At 38.8% G+C, this 19,711-nt stretch overlaps 1 protein-coding gene across 2 annotated transcripts; it reads left to right on the top strand.

Moving 5' to 3' along the window:
- Window positions 1–261: 261 nt before the first annotated feature.
- LOC109042950 (uncharacterized) lies at window positions 262–11,384 on the top strand. Of its 2 annotated transcripts, none has more exons than XM_019059935.2 (5): window positions 262–1,007; window positions 2,203–2,434; window positions 2,890–3,274; window positions 3,696–4,041; window positions 5,895–11,384. In XM_019059935.2, the coding sequence occupies exons 2-5, from the start codon at window positions 2,220–2,222 to the stop codon at window positions 6,206–6,208; spliced, it is 1,260 nt and encodes a 419-aa protein (XP_018915480.2). In that variant the 5' UTR covers window positions 262–1,007; window positions 2,203–2,219; the 3' UTR covers window positions 6,209–11,384. The 2 variants fall into 2 exon arrangements, with proteins under 2 accessions (XP_018915480.2, XP_018915481.2); XM_019059936.2 differs by lacking the exon at window positions 262–1,007 and adding an exon at window positions 1,031–1,126.
- Window positions 11,385–19,711: the final 8,327 nt, after the last annotated feature.

Below are 19,711 nucleotides of genomic sequence, written 5' to 3'. Positions count from 1 at the left end.
CTCAAGCGCCACAAATTATAATTCGAGAAAAAGAGTGAAACTTACTCGGCCTAATCTAAATCTCAAAACTCGGAAATCATAAAGTGACGAATGATCAAATCACATCATTATAAAATCTACGATTTTAGTCGTGTAGATTTTAACAGTTTTTAATGTTTTTCTCTCGTTTTCATTTTTGGTGCTTAAGGTTTTTTTTTTTTTTTTTTTTTTTTTTTTTTTTTAAGAATGTCCGATTCGATTATCGGCCTTAGACACTCTGGCGCTGACCGGTAATAATCTCCCCACTCCGGTGCTCTGTTGTCAGAGTGCTGCAACTGACGAGTTTCGCGCTGCTCTGATGAAATGAGAAACGCGAGAGTGCCTTCAATTTTGTACACGCAACACGCACATCCATGGAACACGAATAGTTGCATGAAGGCGCTACAGTCAACCAGTCTAGTGTTTATGCAACGGGAAGGCCTCGAGTTTTTGAATATGCAATACGCACATGTTTTGACATTTTTAAGTTTCATTCGAATCTCGCGCATAACTCATCAGAAGTCGGTCAATGGGGGACATTCTTCAATTAGCGTATGGAGTGCATTTAAAGGCGGCTTACTTTTCAGAATTTGAACCAGCCAGTCCGTGAGACACTCTCCGGACTGGGCAATTTTGTTGAAGAGGTGTAAAATACAGCCCTTTAATATCTACAGCGTACAAAATGTCTGCATGAATGAAACGTTAACCTCTCTCCAACTTATGCGACAAAACTGATAATGAGATATCTTTGAAAATTGAATAACACTGTGGATTGTTTTTATCACTCACAGCTTGATAAAATATGTTTATTATCATCATTTGCTTTACCTCATTCTAAGCGCGAAGCATCGGAGAGTATGTTTTAATTTGAGCATGCCTTACAATCTTTGTTACTTGCTAGTCCTCACGGTACCCGGTATTGATAGTTTGTGTCAATAGTGTCCGTGTATTTCGTGTCTGTGTATTTTAAAAGATCGAGTGGTATTCTGGTAAATTATGAGAAAATATATTTAATTAAAATCTGCTCTATACTTTGACAGCATCATGACTCGAAATTTTATAACGAGCCTATGGCTTATCAGGCATTTGTGAACAGACTCTCCCAACGGTATAGTTGGAACGTTTTCTAACTACTCTTAAAATTGTACAACATAAACTAATTTTCAATCCTACTTTAAAAAAAACTATGTTCAAACGTTTGAAAGTTTTTTTTTTCTTTTTTTACGTAGGTGCGTCTAGAGTTAAACCGCTACACTTTGACTATTTGACAATGAGTTTATTCGCCATCGAATTTTTTTCAATTTTTTTTATTTTTTTTTTAGATTTTATTCAGAATTTCACCTATTTTACAATATTAAGAAATTTACAGATTAGTATAGAGATTAAGAATAATTATGCTGATTGGTGGGTTAAGCACAGCCCTATTTTCAGTTTGGACACTGGAACAGGGTCCATATTTACAGATTACAATGATTATAATGTTGTTTACAATGTTTACAATTTACATGCTTGTTCAATTGTTCATACCTGGGGGTACGGGGGACCACGGGAGGCATGGAGGGAATAAATATGGGGCAGCAATTGCTTGGGTTGTTGTCTTTGAGAGAAAGTAGGGCGTCAAATTATTAATATTCAAGAGACTGCGGTAATTTCATCCACATCCAATGACAAGCCAATAAAATCACGTGAACTGCAAAAGAAAAGTAAGATGTGTGATAATTTTAGCACTGGATAAAAGGAACGGGTTCGAGAGCCGCATCGTTCAAATGTATAGCAAATTTGCACCCTCGCCCATTCTGGTTATAGTGACCAGTGTTCGAGTTCTTAAATCTGGAATTTAATAGATTTGGACTTTAACTGACGACAGCCAAAATAGCAGCCTGGAACAGAAGGTAATACGATATACCTATTCCTCATAGCTCTCAAACTGACACTTTTTCCGGCGCAAAAAACGTAGATTTATATTTTTTCTGGGTGGTGAGATTCGGAATGGTTTACAAAAAAAAAAAAAAAAAAAAAAAAAAAAAAAAAAAAAAAAATCGTTTTGTCAGTGAAATCAATTTTTTTTCAAAAGACTCGATATTTTTTCTTTCTTTTTTTTTTTGACAAAATTACGTCACAAAAATCAAATACCTTGCAACGCCAATTCATTTGTTTAACGCATACGTTATTTTCCTTCAACAGAATTTCATGAACGCAGCATGGATCTACATGAACGATTAAATGCGTTCATTTTCCCTGAGGCAGTGAGCTCTGGTTGTTTCGGCGATGACGTTCAGAAATTTGTCGGTTTCAAAACTCATGAGCGAGAGGGTATTATTAACTTCTGTTCTCAGATTATTTTCGGCGAAGTAACATTGGAAAGGCAAGCGGGAGGCCGCTTTAGTCAATCTGTGGTTATAAAAACTCAAAACAGGTTAGTACTCTCTCGTGCATTTTTTTTTCTTTTTTTTATATCTATAAAGACGCAACAGAGTCTTACTTTCCATTAAAAATGTTTACGAGAAAATTGCATTGTTCTGTATGCATGTGTGTAATGCATTGAACTTTAAATATTGGTTTTATTCCTTTTTCGATTAGGGGATTTGAACCCATTTATATAAATTCGAGAGAATTCTACGCCCTATGAACTCATGGGGCAGCATTTACCAATTAACACATGTGTGGTTTATGAAATGACACAGTGCACCTAAAAGCAGTTCAATTATTGTAATATTTATACTTGACAATCTGCTCTGAAGTTCAATTCCGTCATTTCGTAAATTTCGAAACTGTGTTATCATTTACGAGTAACTTTAATCGTCCTTTGTTATTCATGAGTTTTTGAAGTGTTACGATCGTGAAAGTTGATATTTTGGTACATTCTTTCAGGCAGCCCTCAGCAGACTTACTAGCTATGTTTCATAACGAAGTACTGTTCTACGCAAAAATCGTGCCTTTGTTCCAGAAATACGACAATGAGAGATTTCTTTCGACGAGTTTGCCAAAGTTCGTGTGCGGCAAAGCAACCAATGGTCGAAAGCCTGACGAGGATATCATAATTTTTAAAGATTTGGCGCAAGACGGCTTCAAACCTTCTGAAAACCCTTACTTTTTAAACGAAAGGCACATTGAACTTGTGTTGGATCGACTGGGGAAATACCATGCCTTATCATTTATGTGTAAATTTGACGATCCAATTGGATTTGAAGAAATATCGACTCAAATCTTAAAATTATCGAGCTTTCCACTGGATTTTGCATTTCCAACAAAAGAGGTAGGTCTTCTGGTTCACACTGCGGGGAAAACAAGGCCTTGTTTTTGCTCCTCTTAACCCTTAATGAACTACCGATCGGAAAATACTCATTTGGAATCTGGTGTGTGTTCACAATTAGAGACTATTGATAAATATGTATTTTTGAGAAAGATTATGCGTATTTTTCCTTTAAATTTTCAGACATTTTAGACGAAATTGTTTGAAAAAATTGAAAAAAAAAACATTAACAATTTTCCCGGTAAACTCGGTTTTTATTGAAGTAAATCTGGCAACGTCTGAAAGTTCATATTGCGTTCTTCCTTAGCCGGGCAGTATTACGACCCTATTTCTTATCCCTCTAGAGTGGCTCCTTCAAGGCGTACAGAGCTCGTCGGAGGACCTGGAGATACCTTTTTGAATTTAGCGTTTATTTCTTTCGCAGGCTTTCAGACATTGCATGCTCCGCGGTGTTGAACCACTGGAAGGTGACCCAAAGCACCGGGCTGGGATGGCGAAACTGCGTGCTAATATAGACACTGTCAGAGGTCGGATGGATGGATACGTGGTCGACTCCGGGCCTTTGACCGTGGTAGCCCATGGAGATTTCCACCCAAATAATATGATGTTCAAGTATGATGCTGAAGGTGAACCCGTCGAAGTTGCGTTCTACGACTTCGCTATGATTAGGCTCTGTTCACCGGCAATTGACACGAGTCTCGTCTTGTTCTCCAGTATTGTTCCAGGGATGATTAATACTCGCTGGAATGACCTCCTAAATGTATATTATAGTAAGTACGAGTTTTATTTCGTAGCAAAAAAGAACTAGCGCGATTACCTACAGTGTTCTCAAAATCGTGCGACTTCTTTTTTTCTTTTAAAAATACTTAATATTATGTGCACCCTGGTAAAAATTGGCGATAGGAGCTGCGTTTCAAAATACCATAGGAGTTCTTATAGCCGACTGAAGAAGGCGATAGAAAATCATATAGCTGGCTGTAGAAAGTGGAAAAAATCATACGGCCGGGCTACACGAAGCGATAAAAAATTAAACAGCCGGGCTATAATTCCTGTCGCTGGGCTTTACACTTTATCACCTGGCTGTTGTTTTTTCGCCATCGGCTATAAAAGGCTACACGAAATTGTGTAAAATTCGTGTGCTTTGTAAATCCGCAAAATTGTACGGTATCACCATAATATTTACAAAACGCACATTATATTTTCCTTTAGGTAGTACATGTTTGTTTTCATCAATTAAAATGAGAATAATCCATACAGAGTGTGCAAACATTTCAAAGTCATGAGTTGAACAACGCTGACTCCACGAGATTAAATATTAGAGCCTAACACAAAGCGGAGCGGCGGCGTACTGGCGCCTACAAACCTAACAGGGATACTTCACGCACTGCGCAATGCGTGAAGTATCCCTGTTAGGTTTGTAGGCGCCAATGCGCGTTTCGCGCTGGCTGCCCGCCCGCCGCTCTGCGCCACAGCATACCACGGCCCTAGCACTATTTCACACCAGAGGTATTGCACAGTATCCTACGAAATTGAAGGCGCTCCAATATATTAGGAGTGGCAGGCATCCTTCAAAAGTACGGAGCTTCCCTCGCAAAATAAATCAAGATACTACGGCCCAAAAAGAGAGCGGTGGTCCAAAAACTCACTAAGTCCTAGTATCCGTAATTAGTAACGGATAGCATACACTTTATCGTCAGGCTGTTGCTTAATCGCCATCGGCTATAAAAGACTATAAGAAATTGTCTTGCCGGCTATAGAAGCTATTGGAAATCTTACAGTCGGCTGTAAGTCTATGGTATTTTTGGAACACAGATTCTACTGCCAATTTTTACCAGGGCAGTATTAAAATTTACACAATCGTCTCTCTTTAAAATTAACGATTTTTTGGTGGGAAGTAAATACTATTTGCTATTCTGGGAATTTGTTTATAAAGTTACAAAGATTTAACATTCTCACAACACTGTAATCAGGCTGGTTGCTTTTTACTAAATTCGATCTAATTATCATTGTTTACAAGTTTACAAGTATCATTACAAGTTTTTCTTTGAGTTTTGAACAACGCCTAGTTACAAATGAATACCTTGTTACAATGAGCCTTGTTACAAATAAATTACAGAAGGAAAAAAAGTCATTTCAAATTTAAAGATCGACATGAATACAGAATGTCCCAGATTAAACAGTCAAACTACAGAATCGTGGTTTATAGGTCAAAAATAGTTTTCTCCATTTTTATTTTTTCCAAATGTCCTCAGTCGAAGATACGCCGCCATAAATTTTGGGGAAATCATAGCTTTTCTTAATTTTTGCGAATTTTTGAACCATTACTCAAATGATGATTATTCACGATGAACTCATCCTTGAACAAAAAGATCAAAATCTTTCATCATCAAAATTATATTCATCTTTGGACTTAAAAAGATCAAAATCTCACGTTAAAGGGGAATTTCAGGTAGTCTTCAATCTTTCAAAGTTGTCTTTACCTCCAAACCCTTAAAAACTCCGCAATTGACTTGAAATTGTCTTATCTTCTCTGAGTTGTATTTCAAGAAAAGAGATTTGACCCTGTACATCGTGCAAAATTTGGAATGCCACATAAAAGCCTCTATCCTTTTTCATTTTCCAGGTGCTGTGTCGCGTCAGATGGATGACTGTTGCGCATTCCGGCCACCTCTGGATGCAGTGAAACTGGACCTTGGGAAGAAAGGAATTTATTCCTTCTACTATGTTTCATTCGTTATACCAAACTTCATCAGTATTTTAAGCGGTGGCACCTTGCTCGATCCGCCAAATTTAGAGGGTTTAGACGATGTTGAAGTGGAAGCCACGATGAAATCTTACATAGCACGGCGTAGGGAGCTGGGAGGTGCCAAAGCAACCGAATTATTGACTGAAATTACAAGGCTAATGCTTGATAAAAATTTCACCTTCGAATACTAGGTCACGCCATCAGTTATCAACGCAAATTCATGGAAAAAATGATGAATTTGAGTGATTCAGCTTTATATCATGAATGGTGCCTGCCTAAGCTTGAGAGTCAGTGTCAAACTGTTTGTTGACCAATAACAAAGGCGGCTAATGTGAAGAGCGACTGCACATTGCACAAGGCACCATCAAAACAAATGTGCTGAAATGAAGGACAACGAAGATCGTAAGCTTTGTCACAACCAACAGACAATGCGTAATCTATTGGCAAGTGCAGTCCACTTAAGGACCGCCTTCAATTTTGCCACATAGGCAACAAACATACCAGTGGGCGCGAATGGTTATATATCCAAAAAATGCACACTTACATCATTCTATTAAATTTAATTCAACCTATATCACTCAAACTTAAAAAAATTGCGACCTGAAAAATATCCAATTGCGCTGATCCGTAATTTTCGAGTTTGATTCGATAGTTTTTTACTTTGTCTTCGATAGACTTATTTTGAAGAACTATTACACAATAAAGGTACAATCGTTAATACCAGGTTAAAAAATTGTATTTTCGGACATTGGATAATGATTCTTTAAAAGTTGATGAAATGTGGTCCTTAAACTTAAAAATGCAGGGAGAATCACTGTTGACGAAGAAAATGAGGTTATGTCACTTTTTTTTCAATTTTCCATTTCATATTAACTAAATAAAATAATGAATATACTTGAAATGCCGCTTAAGAGACTCTCCATGTTTACATGATTTTTTGGTAATCTCTGGGTTCATGAGCATACCAAAAAAGATTCCTTGACCCACACCGACCTACAAAGTTGCAACCGAATCAGTGTTCCTAAAGTCAACCAGTCACCACGTCGCAAACCTACACCCTTTGCAACGAAAAAGTTCCGTGCGATGAAGCACGTCCGCTCAGCACCATCGCAATCGATCAATCGAAAAAAATCGATCCTTTCGAAAAAATATCGATCCAAAACCCGACACTGACAACAGCGGTCAAACATGTTTACAAATAAATGGGCTCGCATTCCCTTGATTAAGCGTAGGTGTATCACACGAAGCTCTTGATGGACGAACTTTCTCCCTTTCCTGGGCAATCTTGACCCCCTCTCGACCCCCCTTGTCCCCTTTGTCTATTCCCCGACTGTTTTCTATCTTGCTCTCCCCCCCCTTTCTTCTGTCCAAACCTCGCAAGTGTATTGGCTGGTGCAACTGGAATTAGAGATCTCTTATGCACCTCAGGGTTCACGAGATATCGAACGCATCAGGTTTGAGTATCGGCCGATTCAGGTATTCAAATGAGACATTGGTACTTGAGGAATCCGATGCTGCGCCGTTGATTATGCAAAATGCAGTGACAGTGATACAAAATCTTCGTTCTCCAGACGAAAAAACGTAACTGCAATTCAATGTTGCGAAATTTCCACTCGTTAATTTTGTTTTTATGAAGCAGGTGTACCATGATTTGTACCGGAAAAATACACTGAATTCTTCCTTAATTACATGCAAAAATCAGCACAATTTTAGACAGATATTGTACGTCATATTTTTTGTAAAACCAAACACATATTTTTGTCAATTTTACAACCTTGGAATGGAGTTATGTTCGTTCATCTAGGAAACGACGACGGTTCTCACATGCTGCCACACGGTAGCTGATGGAGGCGATTAAGTGATTATTCAATCGTTTAGTTAAAATACGCGCTGCCTCTCTTACGTTTTCCCTTCCTCTTCAATTTATCTTGTCCGTAGAGAGACTCTGCAAAATAGTACATTTCTACGTGACAGTTCACGGAAAAAGTGGCTCAGCGCCGCGCGGAGGTAAATATTTCAGGAAAGCGATTTTGTCAAGTTCGATTGAAAATTTGTGATTTCAGTTTTCGACGTAGATCTTTCTTCAGTACATTCTAAATAGCGATTAAATTCGTTTATATCCGTTTGCATCAGGATTGTTTAATCGTCATCCAACCTTGATCGATAAACAGCATTCGTAAGATAGGGATGCATCGACCAGGATCAGGCGATCGATCAGACCAACCCACAATTTGCCCGCAGAGGGAGGAAAGTTGAACTTTAATCCCACAACTTAGTCCTTCAACTCGCCCTGAACTTGGTAGGTTGAAGCTATACAAAAATTCCCTCAAAAAACGATTTGTGAGTTTAAAATTTAAAACCAAAAAACTAAGTTTAGTTTGAAATTTTTTTTAGTTTTCAAATTCATCAGATTCATTAAGTTTCAATATTTTAGCATAGAGAAACGAGGGTGTTGTTTAATGAATCATAAAAAAATCTTCACTCTCGCTAAGAATGACAGGTCAAAATGTAAATGTAAAAATGAGCTTTCATGATTATGATGTGATACACATTCACCAACTAACCAAATGAATTCTTATTATCACAGTTTAAGGTGATTTGTACCAATGGACTGGTAAAATTACAACAAATATTATATCAAAGCGATTAGAAATTTTTGTGATGTACGCATACTTCGTTCAAATACAGCACTCCAGAAAGCTAAGTAAACGTTTTGGTGAGATTTAATATTGCCGCGTGAGTTGAAAATTGCCAAATATTTAGGATATTATAATCACAATACCATGCGATTTTTTCTCATAAACAATAGACCGTATTCGATAACGGTTCGATGTATCGTTTGGTTCAAAACAATAGCACATAACCTCAAACCAAACTGTAAGGATTTAAGTTGGAAAAGCTGAAAATGAGAAAATTCCTAACAATTTCACTTTAAATTGGCATTAGGTACGCAAAAGAATAAAAAATCTGTTACAAAGGACCCGTTCTCTCAGATTTCTGAATTTACTTTTGAGGCTATGTTTATTGTTTATATTTTGAACCAATCGATATCGATACAATCTTAGCCGTTTGATGTATCGAATACGATCTATTGAAGGTTTAAATGAATTTTGAGCAAATTGACAACTTTTGGAGTACACGTCAGGACTAAACGTTCGCTTCGGTCCCATTTTCTCATCGATTCACGAGAAAGTATCGAAATGATCGAGCTAGACGATGCAAACATAACATTTAATATGCGATAAATCGGAAAGGGTGTCGAATTATCGAACTTCGATTATAAATCTAACAAGCCGACACGTCTGATCGAGATTGTGATGCATGTGTCTCAAAGGACAAGGTGCTAGGTTGAGGCTTGCGGCTACAGCGTTGCCAAACCGAAGCCACTTCGGATAATGATCGCCCCTTTATGAACTTTTAATAGCAGAGTTTGTGATTTTCAGTTGAAACAGATAATTAGAGTTCAAGAGGATCAGTATATGCCCCTATAGGGTGAAATTACACATGATAAAGTGTAAGGGATTATCAGTCCAGAAATGTTTACTCAATTTTGAAGGGGGAGTTTTGATCTTAACTGTAAACTTACTATAGCTTTGTAGCTTTTTTACCAAGACATTTGTCAATAATTTTTAAATTTTAATACTTTCAGCGTGTCATCAATGCTTCGGGCCGGACTTGAATAGGTCAACTGTGCATGAGATAGATTTGAGTGTTGATAACCTTTTCTAAAGAGGTAGCCATAGACACGCCTGTTGCCGAAAACGTATAGCCTAAATTTAGGCTTAAGCCATTAAACTGTAGCCATGAAAGTATTGCTTATACCCATCATCTAGCTATGATGCAAATATATAAAGCTACACTTGAATATGGAGTGGTCCTTTTCCCGGGCACGGACACACATGCATGCATTGAACTTTCCCCTTTTCAGTTTCAAAATTTGCAGCATTACAAAAAATACAGGATATTCAAAATTTTGGCGGTCAGAATATATGAGAAGCATTAGGAAAATAAATTACGAGGAAAGTTCGTAGATTTAATACGTTTTCACTTTCAAATCATGCAAAGTGGAACTATCACCGTAAAAGCGCATGACACACCGCTAAAAGGGTGGATTCCGCTCCGTAATAGTATAAGTCACTCCGTAAGTAACAAGATAGTAAAATAGTACTGGATCCACACTTTTTTGCTGGGCAAACAAGGCAAATAGGCTCAAAGATTTCAAGTTGGGTCAAAAAAGTTGAGATCTAATAATCGCTCGGTACTCGCCCGATGTATTATTTACGTATCAAACGGGATTTTTGAGCGATATATGAACTCCGGCACAGAATTTCAATTAAGAAATTGTTTATTGCGCAAATCTTTCTTAAATTCCAAATGGGACATTTGTTAGCATGCTTGATTTTATTATTACCCTTTGGCATTTTCAGTCAGAAACTTTATACAGCGTAAAAGCTTTTACGATGTCAAATGTCACTTGCTAACGTGCTTGATTTTATAATGGCCTTTCAAAATTGTCAATCAAACATTTTTTACCGTGCAAAACTTTTTAAAACGTCACATGTGACATTTGATAACGTGCTTGATTTTATACAGGTAATTACAGGTTATTACAGGGTAATAAATAAAATCAAGCATGCTAACAAATGTCCCGTTTGGAATTTGAAAAAGTTTTGCGCAATAAACAATTTCTTATTTTACCTTCGACATTTTCAGTCGAATTTTTTTTACTGTGCGGACCCTTTTAAAATGTCGAATGTGACCTTTGATGACACGCTTGACTTTATCATTACCCTTCGACATTTTCAGTCTGATATGCGACGAGATCGAGAAAAGCGAGGGATTTGCGGGGCCAACTTGGCAGCCGGAAGAACCAGGCATGGGTTCCTGTCGGAGAAAAATATCCACTGGCGCTAACACTTTAACTAAGGTGATAAATTTCGAAGACCAGCCTCTGCGTCCGACCCGTACTGCCCGTGCCGCACCGCCGAGCCGCCGCACACAGGCACGAGTCCTCGGAAGAAATCGGACATGAAATTTTATGACAATGATCGTAAAATTTTACGTTTATCTCGTCACAATTTTAATTTCAAGGGGTACTTTTTAAAGAAAATGTTACGAGAAAATCAATGGAACTACTTTTGCAACATCAGCATTTCATATTCACTAAGGTATACGCGTTTAAAGTTTGTAAATCAAATCCGACCTTTCCGATTGACTCGATCCACTGTGCGCCTCGCCGCCGCCTCTCTTCATAAATATGTGAAAGAATATAATTAAAAAATCCTGCCTCTAAACGCCATGCCATTCGCTCCTCTCCTCTCCTCTCCCGCCCCCTCCGAGCCCCCCTCTCGCCAGTCTCAGCGCTCTGGTTGCCTTTTAAATGATGATCTTGATCGGCGGGTTGCCGCCTTGCCGGCAACATTGTTGCTCGGTCGCGATCGGGAATTTCGAATTCGCCTTAGTTTTTTTTTTTTTTTATTTCTTAATTGAATTTATCTTTTTTATTTGTTTTTCGATCAGGCGTGATTACGCCAAAAGGAACTATGTGAAAATGAATTTAATCAAAAGGAACCACAAAGCACACAAACCTACACGCTTATGAGTCTTTTTTATTCAACACAGTTTTACACAGCTCCTTTTTATCTTTTTTTATTTTATTATTTCATTTTTTATTTTATTTTTTTCAAGTAAGTACGTACAAAAGCTGTTGAAACTGCCTATGGTACGTGTTAGGTGTTGTCCTCAAAACACTTAATTTAAACACATGTACAATAAAATTTACAACAATAATAGGTTAGTTTTCAATTGTTGAGTATTTAACAGTTATATACAGAAATTCCTCAGAAACAATCTTAACTCAGACATCTCTGTATTTAGCTATCACCGATAAACTCATTTATGTGGTAGAACGCTTTTTTCTAAGCAGAATTTTTTAAGAAGTTTAAGGAATACATTTGGATGGTCATTTTTAAATGATAGTTTTAGTGAAAGCGATAGGGCATTAAAGAGCTGTATAGCAGAGAAATTTACATTGCTTTCTGATTTGGTAAGTCTTATTCTAAGATTACTTATGAGTCTTTTTTATTCAATACAGTTTTACACAGGTCCTTTTTATCATGATTGCGTTCAATGGATCGTATTCGATAGTGGTTCGATGTATCGTTTGGTTCAAAACCGTAGAACATGACCTCAAACACAAATTTTTGGATTTCAGTTGGAGAGGCTGAAAATGAGAAATTTCCTAACAATTTCACTTTTCGTTGCCATTCGGTGCTCAAAATAATAAATAATCTATCACAAAAGACCCGTTCCCTCAGATTTCTGAATTGACTTTTGAGGCTATGTTTACATATTGAACCAATCGATACTGATTCAAGCTCATCTGTTTGATGTATGGAACACAATCTGTAACATGCATCTGTATAGTAATGTCAATGGCTAATGTGAAAAAATGTGTATCTCCGGATGTGACCTTGCAAGTTTCCACTCACGCTTTATTGTTTAAAAGTAAAAGTAGTCGATGGTTTTTCCTGGCATCTTCGTGAATACTCTTCTCTCGATGAAAAATATTCACAGAAATTTTGAAGGAGATATTTCAGTCAGATTTCTTTCGAAAAGAAGAAAACGTATGCATGTTTAATGTTCAATCATGATTCACAGTAAACAAGTGCCTTTGGAACTAAGGCTCTTCTTTCTTTTAATAGAAATTTTACTCGATGTATGTTGAATTGCGGAAAGGTTCGGTTTATTCATAAAAATGTATATTGGCCTGATTCTGCAGAAACTTTGCATTCACCAACATTTAAAAAATACATTTGTGAAAGGTCAGTTTGGAAGAAAGAAACATTGAATTCATTTCAAAATACACTACATTTAATATTCAAAATTCTGCTTCTGTTCGTCTGTGGTGAGTTTGTGTGGCCAAATCCTTAAGAACACCTGATTATTGTAATAGACCCCTGATTGTTTACACCACTGGGGTGACATTGAATTTGTAGAGTGTCGAGAAAAAAACTTAAACGGTACAAATTGTTTGAAAAAATTGTAAAATTCCACATTCAAAGGAGCCTACACCTTACTTTCTCAGCCTCACAAAACAAAAATTGCTCGCGTGACACTCAAAGAAATATCCTTCCGACGTTTTTTCCCTCTGATTTAATTTCACCGGGTAAACATTCTATATTATTTTGGTAATATTTAAAGGAACGCACATATCTGGGTATTTTTCGAGTGATATGAGGAATAACTGAAATAACTCAGCCTGTTATCGGATCCAACCCACAACTTTTAAGGTTGAACTACACTTCACGGACGGTCATGATCATTCTCGTTTAGTGTAGAACTTGTGGCCTTCCATCGGTATTGAAGGAGCTTCTTACCTGGCTCAGAGTTGGCACAGCTTCATCACTTTTAAGCTACAGTCGTATTTGTGAGGTCGTGTTTTGAGCAGCTTCCTCCGAGGCCCCAAATAGTTTACATTGCTTTTAAAGTACCATTATGATGAAAACAGTTGGGCATAAATATTTGTCATGTTGAAAGGACCAATTTAAGGACCTATACAGAACTGAATCAAATCAGAAGAAACTATGTGATGCATAGGGTTTACGTGCAACCTGATTCTTTTTGCTTCTCTACATTTTTACACATTTTTTTTCAGCTTAAATACGCCCAGCTGTATTGAACGTCGAGTAAAATTTAGCAATAGCTTTGTAAATATTTCCTTGTGAAAAACTACGATGATTTAACATTACAAAAAAATTATATTTATTAGAAAAAAATAGTACGGATTTTTGAAATTTCATGGTAGGTAAGTGCCTACCTTAGAATTTGTCAATGGACAAAAATTGAATTACTGTTTGTTTTGCATTTTTCAGTTTAAATTCCTAGCAAGAATATGCTGTTTCGAAGTTATTCCAATAAATTTCACTCGAGGTTAGTATACAATTTCTTTTTTAAGATTCTATTTTCAAGGTATTATCAATCACAATTTAAACCATGTAGGGTTTTTTTAAGGACAGGAGCTGTTTATCGAACGACTATGATTGGCACTTACAGTTGGATTTTGTAAAGTATGCGTTCTATTTGGTTAATTTCACAGTCGTGTGAGCGTATAACCTCAGCTGAGAGTGCTGAAACTAGTGTTTTTGTTTATGTTTTATGCTCACAGGTGTGTAGAGAGGAGGGAAATAAAAGAGAGGATAAAAATAAATTGAGCGTATTCGTTTTTATGAAAGATTGTTTTTTTTTTTTATTGCATTCGGTTTTATGACAGTAAGTGAGTGGGCGTGCACAATACCGATTCAAAAAAAAAATATGTGCATATGGAGTGATGAATAAAGGTTACGTGACTTAATGAGCATGAGTTTTCATGGAATAACTCCAGAGACTAAATCCTGAATTTTTTTAAAAGTGAAAAAACCACCAATGGAGTTTGGAGTGGGGTGAGCAACGTGTTGAGAGTGGTTTTTTAAGAAGAAAATACTCAAAAAATGAAATAAAAAACTGAATTCTGCTTGAGTTAGAGTGCGCGAGTGTGACAGAAATATAGCGTGAAATGACATATACGACACATATATGGATGAGTAAGTGCGTATAAAAAAAGTGTGTATACATTTTCGGCTCCAACATTGAAAATCTCCGCTCGATTTTGAATTTAAAACAAAAAATACAGTAGTTTTAACTTTTCTGAAACTAATTTTAACTTGCGTATAATGTTGACAGAACATTTGGAGTGAGTTTTTTGTGCAGTTTTCTCTCGGAGTATACTTGAAGTGATCAGGTATGAAGAGCAAAACGTTACATCAAATGGCGGTTCTTGTGAGTTGGGAACACTATTGCAGCCAAGTCCAGGCAGCCTGCTTCGACATCAGACAAGTATGTAATTTGACCCTTGCCTGACCCACATTACTTGCTAGATAGCCAGTAAAATAACCATTTGATACGTAGGTAGTTTTCCGACAAATTTGTCTTGATTTTTTTCTGAAAAACTGAGAATCGATGGCTTATTTAAGGAGCCTCGTATTTTGATTACGTAGTTTTTTAGTTAGTGCGATTATTATATTTTCACTCACATTGTTTCAGCAATGTATAAGTCTCTTCTTCAGTCCAAATGCATACGTATCACAAAACGGCTTACTCAATTAAGGACGTCCACTTGATTGCCGCTAATTTAGTTTTGACGGTTTAGACTTTCTTTTCAAATATAAAATATAGAAAAAATTGCGACTTAAAATTTTCAATTTCATTGAATGTTCCTAAAAGTCAGCGATTTGACGCTAGTGTAGAGAATATATTGATCCCTTTGAGATTAATTAAATATTGAAAAACTATCATTGACCTCACTGAATCTCAGAGTCCTCCATTAAAGGTATAACTAGCGCGACAAATTAAGTACATCCATCAAACCCTTTCCTGCAGCTTCCTCCTCCTTCTTCTCTTCTTCTTCCTTCTGTTTCTTGGAGCGCTTGTGACTCTTGTGAGGTTTCTTATCATCCCCAGTCTTCTCCACAGCTTCTTCTTTAGCTTCTCCGGCTTCTTCGACCTCTTCTGACTCCGGTTTCTCCTCTTCCTTCTCGACCTCTTCGACAGCCTCCAGGGCAGCCTCCTGGACCTGACGCTCCATTGTCTCCTTGGCCATATCCTCTTCAAACTGCGTCACAAGGGTGGAGACATAGTCATCGAGAGCTTTGTCAAGCTCGTCAGAGTCAAAATCCCCGCCTGGGCCTTGGTAAGGCGGCACAAAGCCTTGCGGGTGGGATGCGCAAACATGAGGAGGCTGTCCGAACGCCTGTTGATGGTGATGAGGACAGAATTGAGGGGAGCCACACAGGTTGAGGAGGTTGGTGACGGACTGGAGGAGGTTGGCCACCTTGAGGATCATGTTCTGGGAGTTGTGGCAGGAGTGTTGGTGATGGAGGTGGCACTGGCAAGGGGTGAATTCGTTCATCCGAAGAAGAATCGATTCGAGGATCTCCATCTCGGTGCAGTTATGGTCGCCGCACGTGAAGAAAGTTGAGTCTCCATGGATTGGGCAGGGAGTTGAGTCTCCATGGATTGGGCAGGTCCATGCGGGTTTGGTTTCGTCGAAGAGAGAGTCCTCGACGGCGGGGGAGGGTTCTTCGACCTCCACGGTGGCGATGGGGTCGTCGGAGGCGGTCTCTGTCTCCGGTTGGGAGGCGGTTTCTGTCTCTGGCTGGGAGGCGGTTTCGGCCTGGGTCCCGGAGGCGGTTTCGGTCTCCAACGACGGTGCGGAGAGTACGCACGTAGCGCCGATCAGGAGGAGGAGAGTCGTGGACTTCATTTCGACTAGCTTTTCGCGAACTTTGCGGCGGTTCCTCGGCGCGCAGCTTATATAGTCACTTTTTCGGCCTGCGATAGTCTTGCACGTGGTGAGATTAGAAGTTCGGCGTCTCGCATCCGAATGGATAGTGGTGTGCGGTGTGTCACCGGTCGTATAAGCTATCTTAAATTTGCCAAATTTAGTCGTTAAGTCGCAAAGTAAGAAAATAATTACCGAGATTTGATTTTTTTGCTCTTTTCGGAGACATTAACGAGCTTAGTTATTACGTCTGTCCAATCAGAGGCGTTTTTAGACAGACTTTTTAGAAGATGCAAACTTGAAACGCATGCGGGTGTTACGCACGCTGATATTTTGAGCTATAATATTCAAGGTAGGCCACAAAACATGCATCTTCCATGTAGCCATTGTTATACGTCCGAGCATGTTTGCTAGTCATCTCCACGACTTTTTCCCCTTGGTGCATGTATTAAGGTGAACTCTTATCTATTTTAAAGATAACATGTATTTTTTACTTCAGTTGCTACGATTGATAACAAACGGACTACATTTTGCGATTAAAAACTACAATTTCTAGCTCAGTTTAGAATCAATGTAACTGCAGTATCCCTGTCCATATATATACCTGCGACCGTCCACGATGAAGATACATTTGAACTTTATTTTGCAAAAAGGAACACTACAATTTCTGACTCATCTGTATGAATATATAACTTAAACGTACAACTTATGCTCATGGGGAACCTAATGGTACACATGTTGTTTCTAAACTGAGCCAGAAATTTTAGTTCCTAATAGCAAAATGTAGTCCAATTAGCCCACAAACTTAAAACTGAGATCTTAATTTATTGCAAAGGAGTATTCTGCGGACTTTTTTATTCTAAAAACGCCCAAGAATGTTAAATCGGCTTGAGTGGTTATTTGAAGTTTTCAGTCAAATGCGAACGGGGTCACAAGGAAAAAGCTAGTTGAAAACCTACCATGTTAAAGGCACATAATTCGTTGCTCCTCTCGCATAAGAACGTATCTCGATTTCCAATTTCCATGTAAGTTCTGTTCTCTGAATAACTATATGCTTTTCGGGGCTTATGTGGAGACGCAGATCACGCATTTACGTTAGAGGAGCGATGAATAATTGCTTGATTTTAATGCAATAGAAGATGTTGACTGCCAACCCTCAAAAACAAACGCAACCGTTATTGAATGGACTACATTTTGCAATTAGAGGCTAAAATTTTTAGCTCATTTAAGGAGCAATAAGGTGTCATTAGTTTCCCCATGTAGATAGGTAATTTTATAAATGAGTCGGATATTATAATTCTTGATTGCAAAATGTTCTCCAAAGGCCGTTTTATTCAGCAGCGTTTCTTCCTTTCTTTTTTTTACACTTAAAATATCCCACGATGGATAAACTTTCGCCCTGGCATCCCTGAAGTCAATCCCCCCTCCATTCCTTATCAAACCAGCCCCAGATAACTGCTGTTTGAGACCATTAAGGCGATTCGCTGGACGCTATATTTTGTGTCAGAACGGCATACGTTTTATCGCATCAATTGGTTCCATTTTTTCAGCTACTCGTCATTTTTCTCCAATTTTGAGATCGCGATTCTGTTGTCAGGAGACTAAAGCACTCATTTACCAATTTTAACAAAGAAATTTAACGTAATAAAGGCGTGGTTTTTTTAGAGAAAAAACATCGCATTCGATACTAATATCGAGACTGCACTCGAATGCGATGTTTTCTCTCTAAAAGAAACCCCCCTTTTATTACGTTGAATTTCTTTGTTAAAATTGGTAAGTGAGTGCTTTAGTCTCCTGACAACAGAATCGCGATCTCAAAATTGGAGAAAAATGACGAGTAGCTGAAAAAATGGAACCAATTGTTGCGATATATCACATGCCGTTCTGACACAAAATATGACATCCATCGAATCACCTTAAACTCGGGGTACCTGGCCGGGAATCGAAACCGGGATCTCCTGATCATAGAGCGAACACTACAACCACTCAGGGCCGGATTTACTTACTTGCCGCCCATGGGCCGCCTGTATTTTGCCGCCCCCTTCTCATTCGTTTTTAAACATCAATAAAAAACCATCAAATAAACGTGCTGGAGGGGGAGGGGTGCATGAGACGCGTTTACTCGTGTTGGACACATTTTTTGCGAAAGCCCTTACAACACTACTAGCAAAAGTTCACGGAAGTTGGCGCGAAAGTTAAGTTCCGTAAACCTATCTCTATGTGGACACAGCCTTCCATTTATATGAAATGAACGAAAAAATTAGGAAAGAACAAACATGAATGTGGTCTAATAATTTTAACTTTCGCCGCCGCGATGCGCTGACCGCACAGTGTTTGACGCAAAGCGTGAAGTATTCCTACTGTCTTGTATGCGCTATGCGTTTCACGCCAACCGCTGCTGCACGCACTGTGTTTGACGCAGTTTGATTCATGCAGTCTTGTAGGCGCTATGCGTTTCACGCCACGCCGCCCGCTGCTGACCGCAGTGACCGCACTGTCTGTGACGCAATGCGTGAAGTACTCATGCAGTCTTGTAGGCGCTAATATGTGTTACATGCCGACCGCCGCGCCGCGCCGAGGGTTTCTCCTTCTCATCTCAAGTTCTCGTCATCCTTGCTCTCTGCGCCGCGCTGTTCCAGGCCAAATTCCGTGTTAGGTTCCTCTCTTAGTCTTAACTCGACTAATTAAAGGTGCTGTCTATTGTATCATAAAAATACGACAAAATTAGAGACATACTCTCAGGAAATGAGAGACTTCGTCACATTTTATCGTTTGTAATTTTTTTTCTGAATCCGATTTATCTTTATAGCTACATTTCAAACAAATTGCAAAATTTGCCGCCCCCTAAATTTTCCGCCATGGGCCGCGGCCCATGTGGCCACCCCCTAAATCCGGCTCTGCAACCACTACCCCACAAGAGACCTGCAAAGTTTTCCTACATCAGGCTAAAATGAAAAATATAAGACTGACGACTATCGACCTTTTCAACGCTTTAATATGATCACTTTTGTCTCCGAGCCTGAACGCAGAAAACCCTACTGCGCCCGATATGGCAGCGCCGCGAATTCCTCCATCGGCTCCGAACAAGTTGGGCTCGTTAATGAGGCGCAGCGAATAAATTTTCAGTTAGTGAATTTATTTTTTGAGCCTCGGCGGCATCAGCACCGGCACCGGCACCGGCAGATGCAGCGCGAGCGGTGGACGGTGGACGGTGGAAACAGAAGTTCATTAAGTTGTAACCGAGTCCAGCCCCGGGTCGGAGCCGATAAACTATGCAAATAAATATTATGCTCGCCGCGTCAGGCGTCGCCGCGCGTGTGCGGTGCGCGCGAACCCCAGCGTGTCGTGTTACAGGTGCTCGACTTTGTCGCCGCGC

The sequence above is a fragment of the Bemisia tabaci genome, chromosome 6 (assembly GCF_918797505.1).
Source record: "Bemisia tabaci chromosome 6, PGI_BMITA_v3".
Lineage (NCBI taxonomy): Eukaryota > Metazoa > Arthropoda > Insecta > Hemiptera > Aleyrodidae > Bemisia > Bemisia tabaci.
Note: the sequence above shows the minus strand (reverse complement) of the source record. Positions and strands in the feature narration are given on the sequence as shown.

Excerpts from the sequence above, each read along its gene's own strand:
- LOC109042950 (XM_019059935.2), top strand. The coding sequence starts at position 2,220 with ATGGATCTACATGAACGATTAAATGCGTTCATTTTCCCTGAGGCAGTG. Across the intron at positions 2,435-2,889 it reads GTTATAAAAACTCAAAACAG|GCAGCCCTCAGCAGACTTAC; the intron begins GTTAGTACTCTC and ends ACATTCTTTCAG. Across the intron at positions 4,042-5,894 it reads CCTCCTAAATGTATATTATA|GTGCTGTGTCGCGTCAGATG; the intron begins GTAAGTACGAGT and ends TTCATTTTCCAG.